The sequence below is a fragment of the Odontesthes bonariensis genome, chromosome 24 (assembly GCF_027942865.1).
Source record: "Odontesthes bonariensis isolate fOdoBon6 chromosome 24, fOdoBon6.hap1, whole genome shotgun sequence".
Lineage (NCBI taxonomy): Eukaryota > Metazoa > Chordata > Actinopteri > Atheriniformes > Atherinopsidae > Odontesthes > Odontesthes bonariensis.
Genome location: NC_134529.1, coordinates 4,939,845 through 4,958,334, shown reverse-complemented (window position 1 = coordinate 4,958,334; position 18,490 = coordinate 4,939,845). Strand labels below are relative to the sequence as shown.

The window sequence follows — 18,490 nt, the reverse complement described above, 5'->3', positions numbered from 1 at the left end:
TACTACCTAACATTGAACAAGTAGCTTGTAACGTGTGAAACACCAAAGAAACTGAGTGAAAAAAACAGCAACTGAATAAAAAAATAGCATTTTAGTTACTTTAGGGCACGAGTGGTCAAGATGGGATTAGCTCTAGACTCTCCCAGTTGTCAGACTGCTGTGTAGGGCCATCCTCTATCCACTCCCACCTCCAAATGCATACTCTTTGCTTCTTAAATGTGATGCAACAGCCACTATAACTACTTCACATGCTGATGGTGTGCTGATAGTGTGTGGGCCTCCCCTGCTGTGCAGTGTATAGTTTCTTTGGGGCCAGACTTGATAGAAATGGACTCCCAGAATCGATAGAACAGATCAGAAACTTCAGGGCTGTGATCACAGCCGCTTAGAAAAATTTTACTTGCTTATTCTGGATGAATCAAGGAGTTCACAGTCCCTCCAAAAGTTAAACACATCTTTTGATCGTCAATCGTCCTTTGTGCGTTCACACTTATTATTTATCGCAGTCCACTTGTGAGCTGATCAAAGGATGCATGTTAGCACCAGGTTTGAACAGGGGGACGGAGATAAAAACTTGTGGATGCTGAGATAAACAGCAAAGCTTTCGTCATGCAATGTAAAGTAGTCTGTGCTAAAGAGTTCCTTCCATCCAGCCTCAGAAGTATTACTAGAACAACATAAACATAAATAATTGTAGTCATCCCTCAGAGATGTTATTGAGCTAACTGGCCGTGCTTGACTAACCGACTAACCTCATTTTAGCACATCAGGTCGGCCTTGTTTGGCCCATAACCTCGGGCCCAGCAACACAAACGCACAACTTTTTCCTCGGTCGCTGCTCAAACACACAACCAACCGGCCAAGTTATTAATTTAAAGCTTCTCCTCCACACAGGAGCTCTCAGAACGTTTCCGTCTTGTTGCTATGCACAGATGAAGTCCGACGTCAGGGATGTTTTTCACACAATAATCCTCTCAAACAAATGCGAACATTAAAGTCCTTATTGAATTAATAACACCAACATATCACATGAGGAGGAAGAGGAGGTTGCAAGCTGCTGCAGCAGCTCTGTGTTATTAGCAGAGTCATAGTGACAGGCGTCAGGCTATAATGATACCCGTGATGAATGTGATTGGTCGTTAATTGTCATCTGGTGGCCAAGGAGCAGAGGCAGGAAGCCGTGGCCGCCTCGTCCTGAACTAAAGCTGTGCTCCATTTACTCGCATTTACTCTCAAACTTCCTACAAATGCAAGCTGGAATACAAAGATATGATACATGGCTTTAGATTAAAACTGCCTATCATGTCGGGTATAGCACCTACAATCAAAATATTCCAAACTCATAGTGATGAGGGAATGAAATGATTGATTTTACAGTAAAACAGGAAGCATTTCTCTGCAGAATAAAATAATTCTGATTGAGTTTTTATGGAGGTATCATGAGTAAAGGTCCTGGATGCATTTACTTTCTAAGGGGAACTACTTGGGTTGTATTACAGCCTGTTTATAGAAAATAGAGGAAACTACTTACCTCTGGACACATTTTTCTACAGTAAATTATTCTGTAATGTCCTGATATGCACAACAATCCCTTTTCACATGGCTGCACATTGCATTGTGGGTACTGTAGGTGCCAGGTTTTGAGAAGAGAGAAGGATCCGTTCGGTAAAACGGACAATTTTCCCAGACGGATCTCGTCATTTTATTGAAGTTTAATCACAGATTGGAGTTCCTCTCTAGGTGGATGTTGGACGGGTGATATAATCTATTACCAGAGGTGGGTAGTAACGAGTTACATTTACTTGAGTAAGTTTTTGAAAAAATTGTACTTCTGGGAGTAGTTTTAAATCTCTATACTTTTTACTTTTACTTGCATAGATGTGTGCAGCAGAAACTGTCCTCTTACTCCGCTACATTAGGCTACAATCAAATCAAATCAAATCAAACTTTATTTATATAGCACCTTTCATACTAAAGAAAAAAGCAACACAAAGTGCTTTACATAATAAAATCAGTAATAAAATCAATTCAATTCATAAACTCACACACAACATCACACCGACAACCACACTGCACACATACTACCCCCCCACCACCCCCAACATGAGCAACATCAACAACAATCAACATTAAAATCAACATTAAAATCTGGCTTGAGACATGAGCTGGTTACTTCTCTTCTTACCTCTTTGGTATTCTACGCCTCATTATTTTTATCCCCCCGCGTACGCCTCATTTTAATGTTTTATTCTGACAGAGAGAGAGACTTCCGCCAAAGTCTCTACCACCTGACTGTGTTCCACCAATCAGACGCAGCCGTGCAGTCTGGTCACGTGACAATACTCGATCTCAGCGGCGGGACGGGTTAGCTTTAGCATTAGCAGTCGTAGCAAACAAACAAAGAAACAGATGATAAATGTCAGAACCAACGGTGGGAAATGAAGACGCAGACGAGGCCTCATACTGAAAGCATGTTTACCTTACAAAGAGGGAGAAACAGCAGCTACATTATGTGTCTTCTGTGGCAACCAAAACAAACGCACATTTCAGCAGAAACTCAACATCTCACTTGAGGAAACATGTAGCGGTAAGTTTCCTAAATTAGTTTTTATCTCCCCATAGATAGATGAATGTTTGTTTTTTAGGTTACATATGGGTTACATATGTTTTATGTTTTATTTTTATTGAAGTACTTGAATTTACCTGGATTATTTTAATTTAAGCTATTTTGTAATTAATTAATTCATTTTAATTTATTTTATCAATTGGATGAACTCTAATTTGCCTAAAGATGATTATTTAGTATTTTTGTCTGTCTGATTGAATGCTTGTGTTAACAAATAAATCAGACGTTACTCAACAGTTACTCAGTACTTGAGTAGTTTTTTCCACAGAGAGCTTTTTTACTCTTACTCAAGTAATTATTTGGATGACTACTTTTTACTTTTACTTGAGTACAATTTTTGGCTGCTCTACCCTCCTCTGTGTATTACCTTACATGTAAAACCAATCCTAAAACAAAGCAAACACTAAACCTGGACTTTACATCTATTCTCATGTGAGGACTCAGTCCTCGTAACATAGATTTCTGTCCCCACAATCTCACGAGTACAAAACAAAGGCACGCACACAGCATGACACAGAGTGACTACAGGCTGCGCTGCAGGACTCCTGCAACAAATGTAGGTTAATGCACACTTTACAGCACTTCCTCTCCTTTGGCTGAAACATCCTCTGGAGAGTTTGCTGCGTGCGTAACTGCTGTAAGCCCAGAGTGCATCATCATCATGTGTGTGAGTTCCTGGGATCTATTTTAGGTAACAGTGCGAGTGCTGATGCCCAACTTCTGAGGAGAGAACGGACATCCTACAGCATTGTTACCATGGTTACAGTGTAAGTGTCTGCTCATTCACCAGATTAAACTCATACAAGGTCTTTTGTGTATATGGAACCATGTATGAGCTTGTCAGCTCGTGTCGTGAATGGATATCTGAGCGTTTCACAAAGGAAATTGTGCAGTGGTCCTACAACAGTCTTTAATGGAGATGTTATCCCTAAAAACCTCATATGAACTCATTTTATGATAATTATGCCCCCAGCAAGATATACCTACCCCCTGCATTTATTCATATGGAATATGCTTGGATTAATTATTGATTGGAGGGGCTGTTCTTCTTTTCTCTGCAGCACATTTGTTGCCTTTGCCCTCTCTCCTCAGAAGCTGGCTCTGTCCTTTACCACTGATCCCTGCTGACGATTCTCAGTCTCAGGCATTCCTCATTGAGTCGTTGGGCACTGGTTGGGTGGGACACATTATAAGTCTCTGCTTTATCAATAAATAATTTGCTTGGCATTGAATTTGAACTTTACCTTTTGCTCATACATTAGTTATACATAAATGTTTATGAATATGTAATAGATGCTGACTTATGGAGATGAAGCCACGCCTGCATCAGCAGTTCGGACAGATTTTTCATGATTTAGCTTTAGAGAGCCGCACGAGGCAAGCTTAATGTGATTTTCTGTTCAGTTTGCAGCATAACTGTGGCTCCAGTTGAGTTGTTTGTGCCTCAGTTGGATGACAGCAGTTCGTCGAGCATTTTAGTCCAGACAGAACAACAACCTCTGGATAGATTGTCCTCAATTTTGGGTAAATTTGGGTGTATTTTCAAGCTGTGCATCAGATAAGGTTGGTGGAAAAGGCAAAAACTTATTTTTACAAAGAAAAGAATTTGATTGCACAGTGAGGAGTGGAAACAACTCTGCAGGCAAGTTCTTATATAGAAAGCATTTTACTGAAATTACTGATCAGATGTCTGCATGTAAAGCATAAACATGCCCAATATTCACATGAATGAATAATAAAATTATTTCAAATTATTCCAAAGTGCCATTTCAAACCTACGGCAGTAGACCTAGTAGATTAAGTGTCTTAGTCCAATACACACTGATACAGTCAGTGGGGTTACATGGCGTTGAATGGATCGGAATATTGGCTAAATTACAATCAGACTGAGTTATTAAGTGCATGTAGACACCTTAATCTGACTAAGAATTGGATCGGATCGGATTAAGACCCCGAGATAACTGGGTTGAAAGTCACTCTAAACCTGCTTGTAGACGCTGAAGCTCGTGGTGAATCAGACTTTGCGTTCTGCGCATGCTCCAGATGTTTTCCCGGGGTCGTGACCCGGAAGTCAAAGGAGACGATATTCCTGTTGTTGTCGCCGTCAGAAAGAAACAAACAACGCGATGGAGAATGCTCCGTTGGGCATCGAGTTTGTGCAACAAGCAGCTCATCACAGAGCAAATGTAGAGGGACGTAGCTTCATCTGGCTCTGCGTTCTCCATCTTTCTCCAATGCCTGAGTTTGTTGTTGTTGTTGGTGGTGAAGAGGTCAACAGGAAGTGGCTCTATTAGCAACAGCTGGAATGGGTACAGCGCCACCTATCATACCGGGGTATGACACGCTTTGTGCCTCTGATCCCATTCATTCACCGCCATATATCCAAGGAGAATTACCCTTGCTCAGATCATTCTGATTGTAATTTAGCCAATTAGTGGTGCTTTCTAAAACAAAAGGAACAGTCTGGATTTGAGTTCTCATTTATGGTTTGGGGAAGTGATGGAGGATTACTCAGGAAGCTGAGGTTTGAGTCCGATTTAAGACATAACTTTACACTTTGCATCTACAATTTGGATTACAGCAGGTGTTTTGTGTAAATACCTGTAAAGCTAATCACGTCCTAATCGTCTGTATTCACTAGTTTTTTTTTTGCAAATTTTGAATGCTGACATATCAAAAGATAGCTCTGGCCAAATCACCATTCCACCTTTCACTTTAGCTCTATTTTACATAAATACAGTGAATACCCCTTTTTATTTAAAGGATCGAGGATTAGAGATCACCTAACTGTTCAGCCAGGACGTTTGGATGACTCGATGCTTGGATTACACCTGTAAAGAGCCGTTTTGACCCAATATTGAGGAGTTTTAGTCCCTGAAGCTGATAATTGGACAGCTATGAAGATGAAAAGAACCAACAATCCCAGATGGGGCTCAGACCTCAGTTCCTCTTGTGTTTTTCCTGCTCCGTAACCCCACCAACAAACATTGACTCAAACTTGGATGTCCCTCAGCAAAGCTTCATGGATGTAAACCTGTCATTAACTCCCTCTGCAGTCGACCGAAGCTGTTAATTATAACGCGTTTAGTATTAATGCTGTTCTGTGGATAAGATAATTTATAATGTCAAATAAATCGGAAATTACTGTAATAATAGTCATTTACAGCCTCTGTTGGGATGTTTTGGGCCTCACTCTGTGCAAAAACATGTTTAACTATCAGCTGCTTCGAGGTCAAATTAAAATGTGTCTTTAAAAATCTACCAGAAATGCCGACTCTGGAAATCTTTGGCTTCTTTTTTGGGATTTTCAAAATGTTTTTATCTGATAAATTATTGTTTTCACTCGCTCATTTAGCATTTATTATATGGTGCATGCCTGAAGCTGTGCATTAGCCTTAAAACGGCTGTGCAGCTGAGCAGCAGAGGATTGGGCGGCTGGACGACGTGAGATGGAAGGATGAAGAGGAGAAAGGGGAAAACAGATTGGTTTTGACCTCCATCACATCACTGATTCTTCTGCTGCTGCAGAGCTTTGTATTGTGGGTAAAACTATAAGATTTCATGGAAATTACTGTGTTGTCCAGACAGTAATTTACATGTCAAAGGCTGCTGGTTGGCATTGCACTGACTCTCTGCAGATCTTCATCGTTACAGAAACACATGAATGGTGACTAATATTTAATGTTGGGCATCTGAGAGAACTCTTAATGAGTTTATCACACCGCATAAAAATGTGTTTTTAACCACCCAGTCAAACATGAATGTTTTAAATGACCACAAAGCAGCTGAAAAGGTTTAAAATGATGATAGTTGAGCACTGCTCTCTGTACTCGACACTGAAACTTAGACTGAGGACTCGTACAGGTCTCAGATCTGCTCAAATGAAACACACCGCTGAGCAGACAGCCAAGCTAAATCACAAGGTCACAGTGTGGGTATTAAACATTTCAGTCCCCTTCCAGGTATGCACCAACTTATTGACGTTGTTGAATTGTGCAACTCAGATTCTCATGGCAGTTATATCCCTATATTTCCTTTAAATTTGAGCTGTTTCTGGTAGAAGTTTGTCGTCCCGGCAGGTAAAAACCAAGCAGGTGTTGGCAGTGATCCTCAGCTCTCTGTCACTGTGAGCGTCCACTGACCTGAACCTCCGGTTTACTGAATAAATCTACAGGATTCTGACCTGCGCTACTGGCTCTTTACTAAATTAATCCTTGGTGTGTAACTCCATTAAGTACTTGCACATTCGGTCTTTAATAAGCTTCGAAACAGAATCGTTAACTTGTCCTTTCGATCCACGGAGCATAAATCTGATTTATTTAAGCTGTTTGCAGCCCCTGCAGTGCTGTGTTTCAGCTCCATTTTTCACTGAATTTATCTGATTTTCCTTCTCATTCCTTCTCATTTTAAGAGTTTAAGAGTGTGCTTTAATTCAGGAGTTCACTGATTTCAGACCCATCCTTAAAATCCTGAACAGAAAACTAATCAACAGCCCAAATCTACTGTTCAGTACAACGTGGTTCTTGGTCTTTAAAGTTGTTTTAAGTAACGATCTACTATCTGAATTTGCTTTAATCTGACTTCAAGTGTTTGATGTTTGGAGAAGAACCAACTTTGCAAGATGCAGTTAACATCTGGTCCTTCCCTCACTTCTGCCCGCAGCTTCTCAGCCAAAAGGATTATGTTCCCCGAAGGCAAAAATCTGCCAGAGGATATTTTGGCTCAGAAATGGCTGAAAAACACTGGCTCAAGTCGGGGTTCTGAGACTAAACCAGTCTGAATTTTACTCGAGCTCAGGTCACCACACATGGCCCATAGTCAGTGGGATTTTCAGTCCGCTTTGGCATGCTTTAACACAACTAAACTGTAAATCTTTTGATCATTAAATTAAGATCTTATTCAGTTTCACGTTCGGCACTCCCAGATTTTTCTATCACCTTGGACTGAGCTGTATTTGCTGTGGTGCTGCCGTTATTATGAGCCATTTCTTTGCTATTTTTGATGTTTGCAGCACTCTCTGAAGCTGTAAAATCATTGAAAAATCTATATTTCTTCTCAATCACTGCGATGCAACGCAGAACGTTGTGTGGGAACTGTGACGCACAGCGTGGAGGCGGCTGCTTCCTCTGAAATGTATCAGGAACTGTGGGCTGCCGACAGACTGTCCCTGCAGTCTGCCTCCGTTTCCTTTCCTTTTCTCTTTTCGCTGAACAATGGAGCTCCAAAGGGCAGAGCAACATGGTGCCCAAATGGGGTGTTTATCTTAAGGTGGTCTATTCGTGTTTGGTGATTTTTGTACGATGAAATCTGTTCTTTTGGAAGAAGCTGAGACATTTCTCAGAACATCATGTGGTAGATCTTTTTAAGTGGAGGCTTAAAGAGGCTGTTTGTTTGGCAATTATTCCATGTATGACTTATCAAATCATTCACTAAAGTACATCCCTTTTTACGCATGTGGGAGAGTTTCTTTTTTGGCATTTAAAAGGTTTAAAGAACACAGCAGGCGATACGCAGCATGTACAAGCTTATGAATGCAAATGAGAGGAAATGAAGGAGGAGGTGGGAAGGTTAAAAAGAGAGGTTCGGCCCTCCTTTTGCTGCTCTCTGTGTCCTCTGGTTATTAGTTGTGACAAGGTCAGCTCTGCAATCAACCAGCTGACAACCAAACACACAAGAGCTGCCTATTGTTCTGCGGTGCATTGTTCTTACTGCTGTTGCTCTGCAGCGCTGTGAGTCTTTAATATGAGAATTTGACCGAGCATACAGCTCAAACAAACAAACAAGGACATGTAATATCCACACAGTGGAGATTCCTCGACAGGGCAAGCCAGTGAATAGCTCTGCTTTCTGTGCGTTAGATGGCTCAAAACACTCCAAGCAGAGGTAACGGGTACTACAGTGGAGGCAGACTTTCTTTGTCCAGGCTTTGTTCTTCGGGCTTTGCGGACACTCCCATAAAAGAGGCAGTTTTATGATGCATTTGACTCCTCTTCTGCAGAAAATGGACAGAGCGCCTGCAGGTCACAGATGGCTTTGAAGAGCTTCTGGCAAATGCAAGACTTTGAGATGCTGAAAGAAGTATAACAGTAATAAAATGCTCTTTATTTCAAACATAATAGTTCTTTAAACATGACACTCATAATGAAGGATGTGCGGGAACCTCTTTAGTTTTTGTTAATTCATTGTATTTATTGTATAATATCTCTGATAATTACACTATATTTTCCAGATTAAAAGAGAATCACTGTTGTTACATTATAAATTCTGGCTTTGGGGTTAGACATCAGCTAACTTAACCTGACTCTGCATAAGGAAATTAATCTGTTAAGCTTTGTGAAACTCTAAGCCGGGGTCTTTCTGGCTGTGAACTCAATATAGCTGCTCTGGCCCCCATCATGAGTGTTGACATGTGTTAGAGGTGAGCTTCAGACATGGGAGTAAAATATAAAGCTGCACTTATCTTTATTAGTTTCTCCAACATGTATTAACCGGTCCGTGTCACATTAAACAAGCAGCGGAGACTTTAATGAATGTTCAGCCGAGTCAGCATCAGAAGCTTCACGGTCAAACCCAACAACACGTCGGCCTCTGGTCATCCAACAGCGGTTTCCCAGTTAAAATGTTCACAAACCTGACTGTGGTGTGTCTTGTTAGCAGCTCAGTCAGGAGTAGGGATGCTTCGTCTTTATTTCCACTCCTGCGACGCTGAACACGATGAGCAACATTTAACCACAGTTACTCTGAAGCACGCTGATCTCTCACCGCTGTCTGCAGCCTCCGGAGCTTTTAAACAAACATATATATTTACATCTAAAAATCTATCATTTGGGTACAGTTTAAATAGGTTGCAAATACATAAAGAAAATCTGGGAATAAAGCATGTTTATGTACCTACATAGTTTAAATTGATGGCTTTAACTGCTATTTCAATCTGAAACTGGTCCCTAAATGTTTCTGATGGTGTGATCACTCTGGGGAAACAGCAAAATGCAGCCCAAGGGCCAAAAGCACGATGTCCTTTAAAACACAGTAAAACTGCCATTCATCAGAGAGTGCCGTCTACATTTAGATCGGGCTAAAATTCATCTCACCTCGGCTTCCAGACTGTCGCTCTGCTCTAATAAAATCCTGATTTTATAACCAAAGTTTCATCTGATAAAATCAGGGTTAAAGTAACTCAAAGACAACATCTGTTCCAGATTTACAGGAACAATGATCTCACGCTTCACGGCATCCGAGGGGCAAACCTGAGTCAATAACTTTATTCCTGATGCAGATGAGGACAGCTGGAGCTGTGCTGAGGGTCAGGTTAGTGTTAAGATACTGGTAACACTTTATAATAACTATCCGTTACAACTAGTTAATAGATCATTAGTAAACTGCTAGTTAATGAGTTATAAATGACTTGTTAAGTATCTGTTAATAGTTTTTTATGTGTAATTGGGACGTTATTCTAAAGTTGCAACTATTACTCATGTATTAACTGTTTGTAAACACTTAACAAGTCATTAATAACTCATTAATTAACAGTTTATTAATGGTCTATTAACCAGTTATAACGGATAGTTATTATAAAGTGTTACCAAAATACCCACATGCTGTCAGACAAGCTTGTAAACTGAACAAGGCTTCGCCTGATGACGAATCTGCTCATGCTTCTATTCACGTGTACAATGAGTGGTCCTTTGATTACTTTAACTACTTTGATGTGGCACCATAGAGGGAAAAAAAGCACGTTTAGGAATGCATAAAGCCATCGTACTATCTGACATACGGTTTTTGCAGTTTTGTCTTATGAAATATTCCAGCTACAAACTACAGTATCGCTTCCCGAATGCAATATTTACAGGATATTGCTCTTTTTTCAGTATTTGATTCGTCTTATCCTTGAAACAAAACATTTAAAACAGTTTAGCTATGCAACAATAACTGCAATAGCCTAATTTTTTCAGTCAGTTTCTTTCATTTACAGTTGCTTGAATCTTTCTCTACATTCTGCTTTTTGTGGAGCTGAACAACATCAGTGAACCAACACAGCTGTGCTTCCACAAATGTCAGCAGCCCCTCTGAATGTCACAGACTGCATAAATAGTCCCGCATTACTCATGTAACAACTTGATAAGGTAATAGCGCTGGTCTCTGAGAGCATTGCTGAGGGGTGCTGACACTGTGAAAAAGAAAAATGACATTCCTCTTTGGAGGAGCAATAAAGGATGAAAAAGGGTCGAGGGGAGGAGAACAAAAGAAACAAAGCGAGGAGGAAAATGGATTTCTGCTCTGCAGATGTGCCATTTTTTTGCAGTGATAAAATCTGTTGCTTATCAGCTTTTGTTATTTCTGGTAACGCTTCTCAAAGTTTCTGTGTTTTGCTTTGGTTCCAAAGCTCTTCAGCAGGTCACACTGAAACACCAACGAACAGTTTAACTTTGCTGTCGGCTGACACGTCAGGACCAGAGCCAAATTTAGTCCCGGATCATGTGATGACAGAATATTCAGGCTGAGTGGAAAACAACAGCCGTATTGTTTGCTGAGGACACCACTTATTCCAGAGCACATCCCTGTGAGAGAAATCCTGCTGGAAGGATATTCTTAGAGCCATAATAGTTGCAATTGTGTGTCCTTTTAGTATTTTAATCTTCTACTCACTCATATCTGTTCATGCAAACAGAATTTAATGCTGCACACGATTGCAATCCACAATAAAGGGGTGACTGTTCTGAAAACCAATGAAAACTCAGTGTACAAGGCGATAGAACTGAGAAAATAATATCATATAAAAATCTTATATTTTTAAGATGAGGAAACACTAAAAACTGCTACTGGACCATAAACCAAAATAAAGAAAGATGGAATGGAATAAAACCAAGAATACATTAAATTTACAGGATGCATTCCACTTAAAATGAGCAAATAATCCAGTTAGTTAAACACTGGAATAAAACTGAATTAGAAAATAAAATAAGACTAAAATTACAATAGAGATGGAGAAGTTAAACCAGCTGAAGTTGATGGATAAATAGACAAATTCTATGAAAAGCCAGGTGATTCTGCACATTTCTGCTCAGAAAACGTTTTAAAACCTCTCGCATCAGGTACCTGAACATTTATCATGGAAAGATTGAGCATGTTCAAAGTTTCTGGGTTTCAAACTAACACTAACATGATCTTAATAGCACAGTAACAGTTGTCTTTGTTCCTAAATCCGTCTGAGAAGAGTTTAAATTGAATTTCTTTAAAGAGAAATGATGGTTGTTCAGTTTCTATGACCTCTGATGAGCGATGGGGCGAAGATTTAATTCAAATAATCAGAAAATAACCATAAGACACCACTCAAACCAGGGCGTTTCCACACAGTTATCAGGAGGTCTTTGGATAATTATAATGCCATACCAGATTCTGTGATGGTCACTCTTTCTCTCCATCTCTGACTTTATTCATTCAGACCAACTTTTTTATCTTCCCAACTCAATTCAGCTTTATTTCACAGCACTTTTCAAGCTTCAGTGCAACCAGAAAGCCTTACAGAGCCAATTCAGAACTTAGAAGGACGCAGATGTGATAATAAGATCAACTAGTTATTTGCCAAACAGCAACACATGCTCATTTGAGAATACTTTGATTTATTGCCAGCTTTTTTATCTACTTGCATCCAAAACTTTAAACTATTTAAAGGTTTTAGGAGCAAAAATATGTGTCCATCAGAGCAGATGTTGTCTGGACTCCCTGGTAAAAAGGGCAGGAAATGAGGCCATGTGTGAATGGGGCAGATAATGACACTTGCCACTGGGTATTTTAATGGAAATACCCCTCCATTACCCACCCTACTTGACTCAATCTGCTCCTCAGTCAGAGGTGATTACTGCCAGCCGAGTCTCACCAGAAGGCTTCCAGTTCTTTTATCCACTTTATCCCAATTTAGAGTGGTTTCACAATCCATTTTACACAGTGGTTGCAAAATGTAAGATTGTAAGGCATCGCATTCACACGACATGATGGGAATCATGACACATGAAATGTATAAACTGTATAAACTGTTCAACCATCTATTTTACAACATGTAGACCAAACCAAATACATTAATTCTACCTCCTGACATGTGGTTTTAATCAGAAAACTATAACTGTGCAAGAGAGGTCTCAAACCAGGGATCTCCTGCATTAAATGTGCTCAAAGGCTCATTAATTAGCGCCTCCACCCCTCCTTACACCTGTTCGTGGCTAAGTAAACGCTAGCTAAACGTATATGTGATCCTGTTAGTTTGTAGCTGTTTCTGTGTGCAATGAAAACATAGTGATTGTGAAAATCTAAAGCCTTTATTTTAAAAGTAATATTCCGTAGCTATCACAATTTTTCTTGTTGTGTTTAAGTCAGTGAAAGGATGTGGAAAATGTTCCTCTTTGTCCGAAGATTAAGAGTATTAAAGAGTGTTTGTTTAGCTGTTAAAGGGAAGTTTGTCTCCAGGTGGAATTAATTTGGCTCTCTCGTGGTGCAGTTTGTCTGAACATAGTTTTCAGGACGCTCTCCTTCGGTGTCACGCAAACCCCACGTCCACATGTTTCAGTGTTTTAAAGCCTCTTTGAATGTTCTGTAAATATGTGGAGCAATCTGAGCTGGAAGCTGCTTGCAGTTGTGTTTGCGCTTTAGCTTCGCTCTGACGTGGAAATGACAGAAAACAAAGTAGATTAAGATTGTCCAGTGATTGTTGTCTGTGTTTTTCACGTGTTTCTTTGTTATTCATAGTTTTTGGAGCTTTCAACTTTCAACCAGTCAGCGTTTTATCAGCACGTAGCATCATCTCTGGAGCCCGTGAGTTATTAGTTTTCTGGAGGGGGCTGGGAGGCTTGCAGACGGATAAAAACTCTGTTTTCACTGGAGGGAAAATACACTGAAAAAAACAACTCATAAGATTTACTTAAAAAACCCTTTGTAAGTATTTGCACTCAAATGATTTAAGTAACATTTAATGCTGCAATAGTATTAAGTATCAAGTAAATTTTACTTACCATAAAACATAACAGTTTTGAAGATATTAAGTAACATTTACTTAATTACATCTAAGTTTTAAGTTGTATTTATTTAAACAAATTAAGTAAAGTCTACTTGTTTTTCATAGGCAGGAACATCATTTTACTCAAAATTTTAAGTAAATTTTATATATCTGTAGTATTTGCTGTTATGAAGTAACTTAGTAGATTTTAACGATCCACTTTCAGCGTAAAGTTTATGTAGTATTTCTAGGTTTATGTACTTACAACTATTAAACATTTAAATTGTATGAGGAAACCTAAGTAAAACTTACTCTTCCCCCATAATTCATGTATTACGTTAATAAAATGTTTAATTTTACTTAAGAAGCTCTAGTTCTTACTGAATCTTAAAAATACAAGGTAGAAATTATGACCGTTACTCTAATAGAGTTTAAAAAAGTCAAAAAGTGACTTTTTTCAGTGTAACTGAGCCTTTACCTGGTTGAATAAACGTCCTGCTTCTTTGTGTTGCTTTGCCTTCGAAACAATGCATGCTGGGATTTATTCCAGCTCCACATAAGTCGAGTAAAGGAGCCAGTGAAGAATGAAGAAAATCAATTAATGAATAAATCATGCTTGCAGCGGTGAATGAGGGAGCTGACGGGCCGGTGGGAGGAAGTCGCACTGAATTTTGACCTAATGAGAAACACTGCAGTTGAACAAATGACTAACCAGACGGGACAAATAGGAGAGGAGGGGATGTGCCAGACCAGCCCTCACATGGCACATCCGTCATCCCCTTGTTAGCATCTTGGCACGCAAACACACACAAACACACACACACACACACACACACACACACACAGAGAGGCTACACAGCTTGCTGGGCCAGATGGCCTCTTGGTGTGGAGCAGTGAGAAGCTCCACTGAGGGTTTGGGTTGACTTGCGGACCCCAACATCCACGCGTCCCCCCTTCTGACTCCACGCAGCACGTACATCAAAGAGGGGTGGACAGCCATGAGATCCCTCTGTGTGGGGGTGGTGTGGCTTGTTGTGGAGATGGGAAGAGATTTAATTTCAGTGGGAAACACGGGACTGAATGAATGAAACAAACTGTTGTTAGATTCACTTTAAATAAGTCTGAGACGTTGAGATAGATAGATAGATAGATAGATAGATATATCTAGCACATCTCATATTTTTCAGTTTTAAGACAGAACTCTTTGCTTTCCAGATATCTGTGGTTGATCTTCTGCTAATCCCTTAAATCCACGCGTTTTAAATCAGCATCCCAGCTGACATAGAATGGCAACATGAAACGATTCTGACCTTTGCTCCTTTTAGCAAATGCAGCTGGTATTTATGATTTAAAGTAATAAAAAAGGAACGTCCACCCTCCTCATATCGACTTCTGGATCTCTCTCTGAGTGTTTGAGAGCATTCATGAGACCACCACAGTCCAGGAGAGGGAAGCAGGTGGGTGAGGCATCAGAGAAGCAGATCCATCACAGCTTGGCATGATCGTATCAGTGTGTGCCTCCTTTGTCTTGTCTTTTCTTATTTACCAATGACGGATGAGCGCACACATACACACACACAAACAAACGCTGAACCTCTTCCAAAACTGCATTGAGTGTGCTTGAAGTATTTTGTGTTTTCGTCTGATTAGATGGTCTTTTTTGCCTCAGAAGGCTCTGTTAAAACAGGGCAAAGACTTTGTGTTCTCCTCCCAAAAACCCTTTAATATCTCTACTTTTAATTTAATCTATTGTTAGGGTACACCCCCTGAGATGTGACATCTCATCCTCATCTAACATAGTAAGTCTACAAAATGATCTCAGGACCAAACACATGAACAGGTTGTTTTAAGATGTGGAAATAAAATAGATTTAAAGCAACACAAAGGGGTCATATATCCCAAAAAAAGTGAAGGTTATGCCATCTGCAGGAGCTTCAGCTTCAAATGGCCAACATCCAACTTCTGTCAAAAGTCTTGGAACAAAGAAACAAGAATGTTTCAAGTGTCTGAGGGAATACTAAAAAGATTATAGCCTACTTTGAATCTTCAAAATACCGAAAGATGATAAAATAAAATGCATAGCAGCAAAAATAGCAACGTGGTTGCACAAACCAGCAAAAACTGATCAATTAATGAAAAAAAGTGTCTCTTTCCCTCTTTTTTTACTACACTGATTTAATAATATTTTAATAAGTCTTATAGATGTAAGTGTCTAAATAGAATTGAATAATTTTAAATCATGTGTCACATGACAATGATTTTTTTTTTATGGGTCTCTGGACTATCACTGTGCCTAACGATCACCCCATTGCCCCGCCAATAATCAATACAAGCCTGTGGTTTTATAGTACAGAGGGTGGTCACAGGGACTTTTACTTTAAAACCATTTTATTTGGAGTCCTCACCCCTAACGGGATGTGTTGGTAGGACTTTCAGGCTGCTGTTGCTCAAAGTCCGATGGTTTGGTGGGATTATTTTTATACATTTCAACAGATTAAAAAGATTGTACGCTTCTGTGAGCCATAGCATCTCAGCTCTTAAATGAAATAAAGCAGAGGAGCAGCAGGACAGCAGGGGCCAAAGCTATTAATTAACCCATATTTATAGGTTGCGCAGTTGTAACTGCAGCCATCAATATTTCATCTGGGCCAGCAGCTGCTGGACTCAGATATGAGGCTCCATCAGCAGCTTTTTCACTGACGTTTTCAGTTCGGCTTTGCAGAAATATTTGGAGAATATTGAGCATTTTTGTCCAACTTCTAGGTTTGGTTTGAGCTTTTTCAGGCAGTCTGACAGTTTATTAGCGTCTCAGTTTTTGTATCCTGTGGTTTCGACTTTCGTCTTTTGTTTTCTTGGGATCTTAAACGTTGTTCTCGTTTAGCTTGAGTTACCTTCTTTCCTGTTTTATCTCTTCTGCCTTCATGTGTCACCCCAGGTTTTCAGTTACTGATGAACTCACCTGCTCCTTGTTTGTAATTATCTCTCTCAGTATAAATTCTTCAATTATTCTTTTGTTTAGAGCCACATCTGCGCCTTCACCATCATCAAACTATGTGTGCTAATCAAAGTTTTCTCCTTTATGTATAGTGCTACACCTACAACCATTACATCTGTAGTATTATATTATATGCGTGTAGTATTATGATGACACTTTTATCTTATTCGCTTTCACTGTTCTTTTATTGTTTTTATTTGTTTTTACTTATTCTTCTCTTTATTTATTACTGTAAAGCACTTTGGTACACCGTAATGATTGTTTGTAATGGGCTGTATAAATAAAATACATTTACATTATGTAACATTGAGGAAAATTAGGCAGCATATTCTTGTCTGATAATGTATTTAGTTTAAACTAAACTCTTTTTTCCAATATGTAATGTTTTAGGGGGTTTTCTTTGAAATCAATCACATACATTCTTTCTCTTTATCCATCAATTTCTCTCCCTGCTCTCTGGCTTTTAGAGCAAAGTAAAGCTAAGAGGTTTTTTTTGGCTTTTTAACTTGCACACAATCGTTTTCTTTTAGTTTAAAGACTCTCAATGCCTGCACATGCACATTATTTTATGTTTAGAGGGATAATGCCAACATGCATTGGAGAATTAGTTGAAACAAAGGTAATTTTTCTGGTAATTTATTCAAATCTTTGTTTTGTTTCGGCCTTAATCTGCGACGAAATGACAGTGTCTTAATAGATTTTCTCCACTGTTTTCTCAACAGATGATGATCTCATCAAGATTGTGAAGTTAATCCCTATTAAGACAATGCAGTGTCTGAGCCTGAAGGGGTTCCCTGTACACTTTAGGCCAGGATCAGGAGTAATCTGAGCCTCCATGGAGAATGCTCTGATTAGATAATAAAAAACCTTTAATAAAAAGAGCCTTATTGCATCACATTTGGTTTGTTTTCAGGTGAAAGGAGCCACACATTTTATATTAAATGATCACAGCACGTCAGTCTGACGTCAGGTAGTTATTTAAGGCTGTGTGGGAAGCTGAAAACATTTCAGTTTTCCATATTTCCTTCACCAATTAAGGTGTGAAACAGGACTCGATCTGGGACATAATTGTTTGAGTGTGAGAAATAATTTAAAACTTTGTTTGTGGTTGGTTGTTGGTAAATCTTCACAGTACACAAAAGGGCACTAGTCAAAATATCTCATTACATTTAATATCAGACACAACTGCCTAATAAGTACCATTTCAGCCAGATATAGGGACTTGTTTGAAGACAATACATCTGGAATATCTTGTTGAATGAAAAGGTCTTGAAAACAAATTGTTTTGAGTCATATTTCACATGAAACAAGCTTTTTTTGACATTTGAAGAGGTTTTTAAGCTAATTTCAAGATCACTTTTAACTCAAAAGTCCCAAATATCACATCTTATTTAAAGAAATCTTGACAAGCCGATTTTCACTAGTTCCATTGGCAGATTTTTTTGCTTATTTCAAACAAAAACGTCTCGTATTTGTTGTTTTTCTTACTTTTTTTTTGGAGAGGCATTTTTTCCAGTGTGAGAAAAGCAGCCTGAACAGCCCTCCTCTCTGCTATGGTTTTTAATCTAACGGGTGCCCTGTTTGTGTGTCCGCAGTGCCAGCTCTCCCAGGCTCTGAACGGCGTCTCCGACAAAGCTAAAGATGCAAAGGAATTCCTGATTCTACTCAAGAACATGCTTCAGCAGATACAGGTAAAAGCGAAAGATGCTCTCATTAATCCCATCTGTAGCTGTTTCTAGCTGTGGTTTTATGAGTTTGTGTTCAGCTGAGACTGCAGCCTGCTGTGATCAGAGCAAACAAAAAGACTTTCCCTGCAGAGAGCGCCTTTAACTGATGACAGGCTACTTTATTTGAAGTGTACAGCGGTATTACAGTACAATAT

At 39.4% G+C, this 18,490-nt stretch overlaps 1 protein-coding gene across 3 annotated transcripts in view; it reads left to right on the top strand.

Annotated features, from left to right (window-relative positions):
• Positions 1–18,490, top strand: part of trim67 (tripartite motif containing 67) — a 68,216-nt gene that overhangs the window by 14,383 nt on the left and 35,343 nt on the right. For all 3 annotated transcript variants that reach the window (XM_075459124.1, XM_075459123.1, XM_075459125.1), the window contains exon 2: positions 18,204–18,299. In XM_075459124.1, the coding sequence (XP_075315239.1) occupies positions 18,204–18,299 (96 nt within the window). The remainder of the gene's footprint in view (positions 1–18,203; positions 18,300–18,490) is intronic.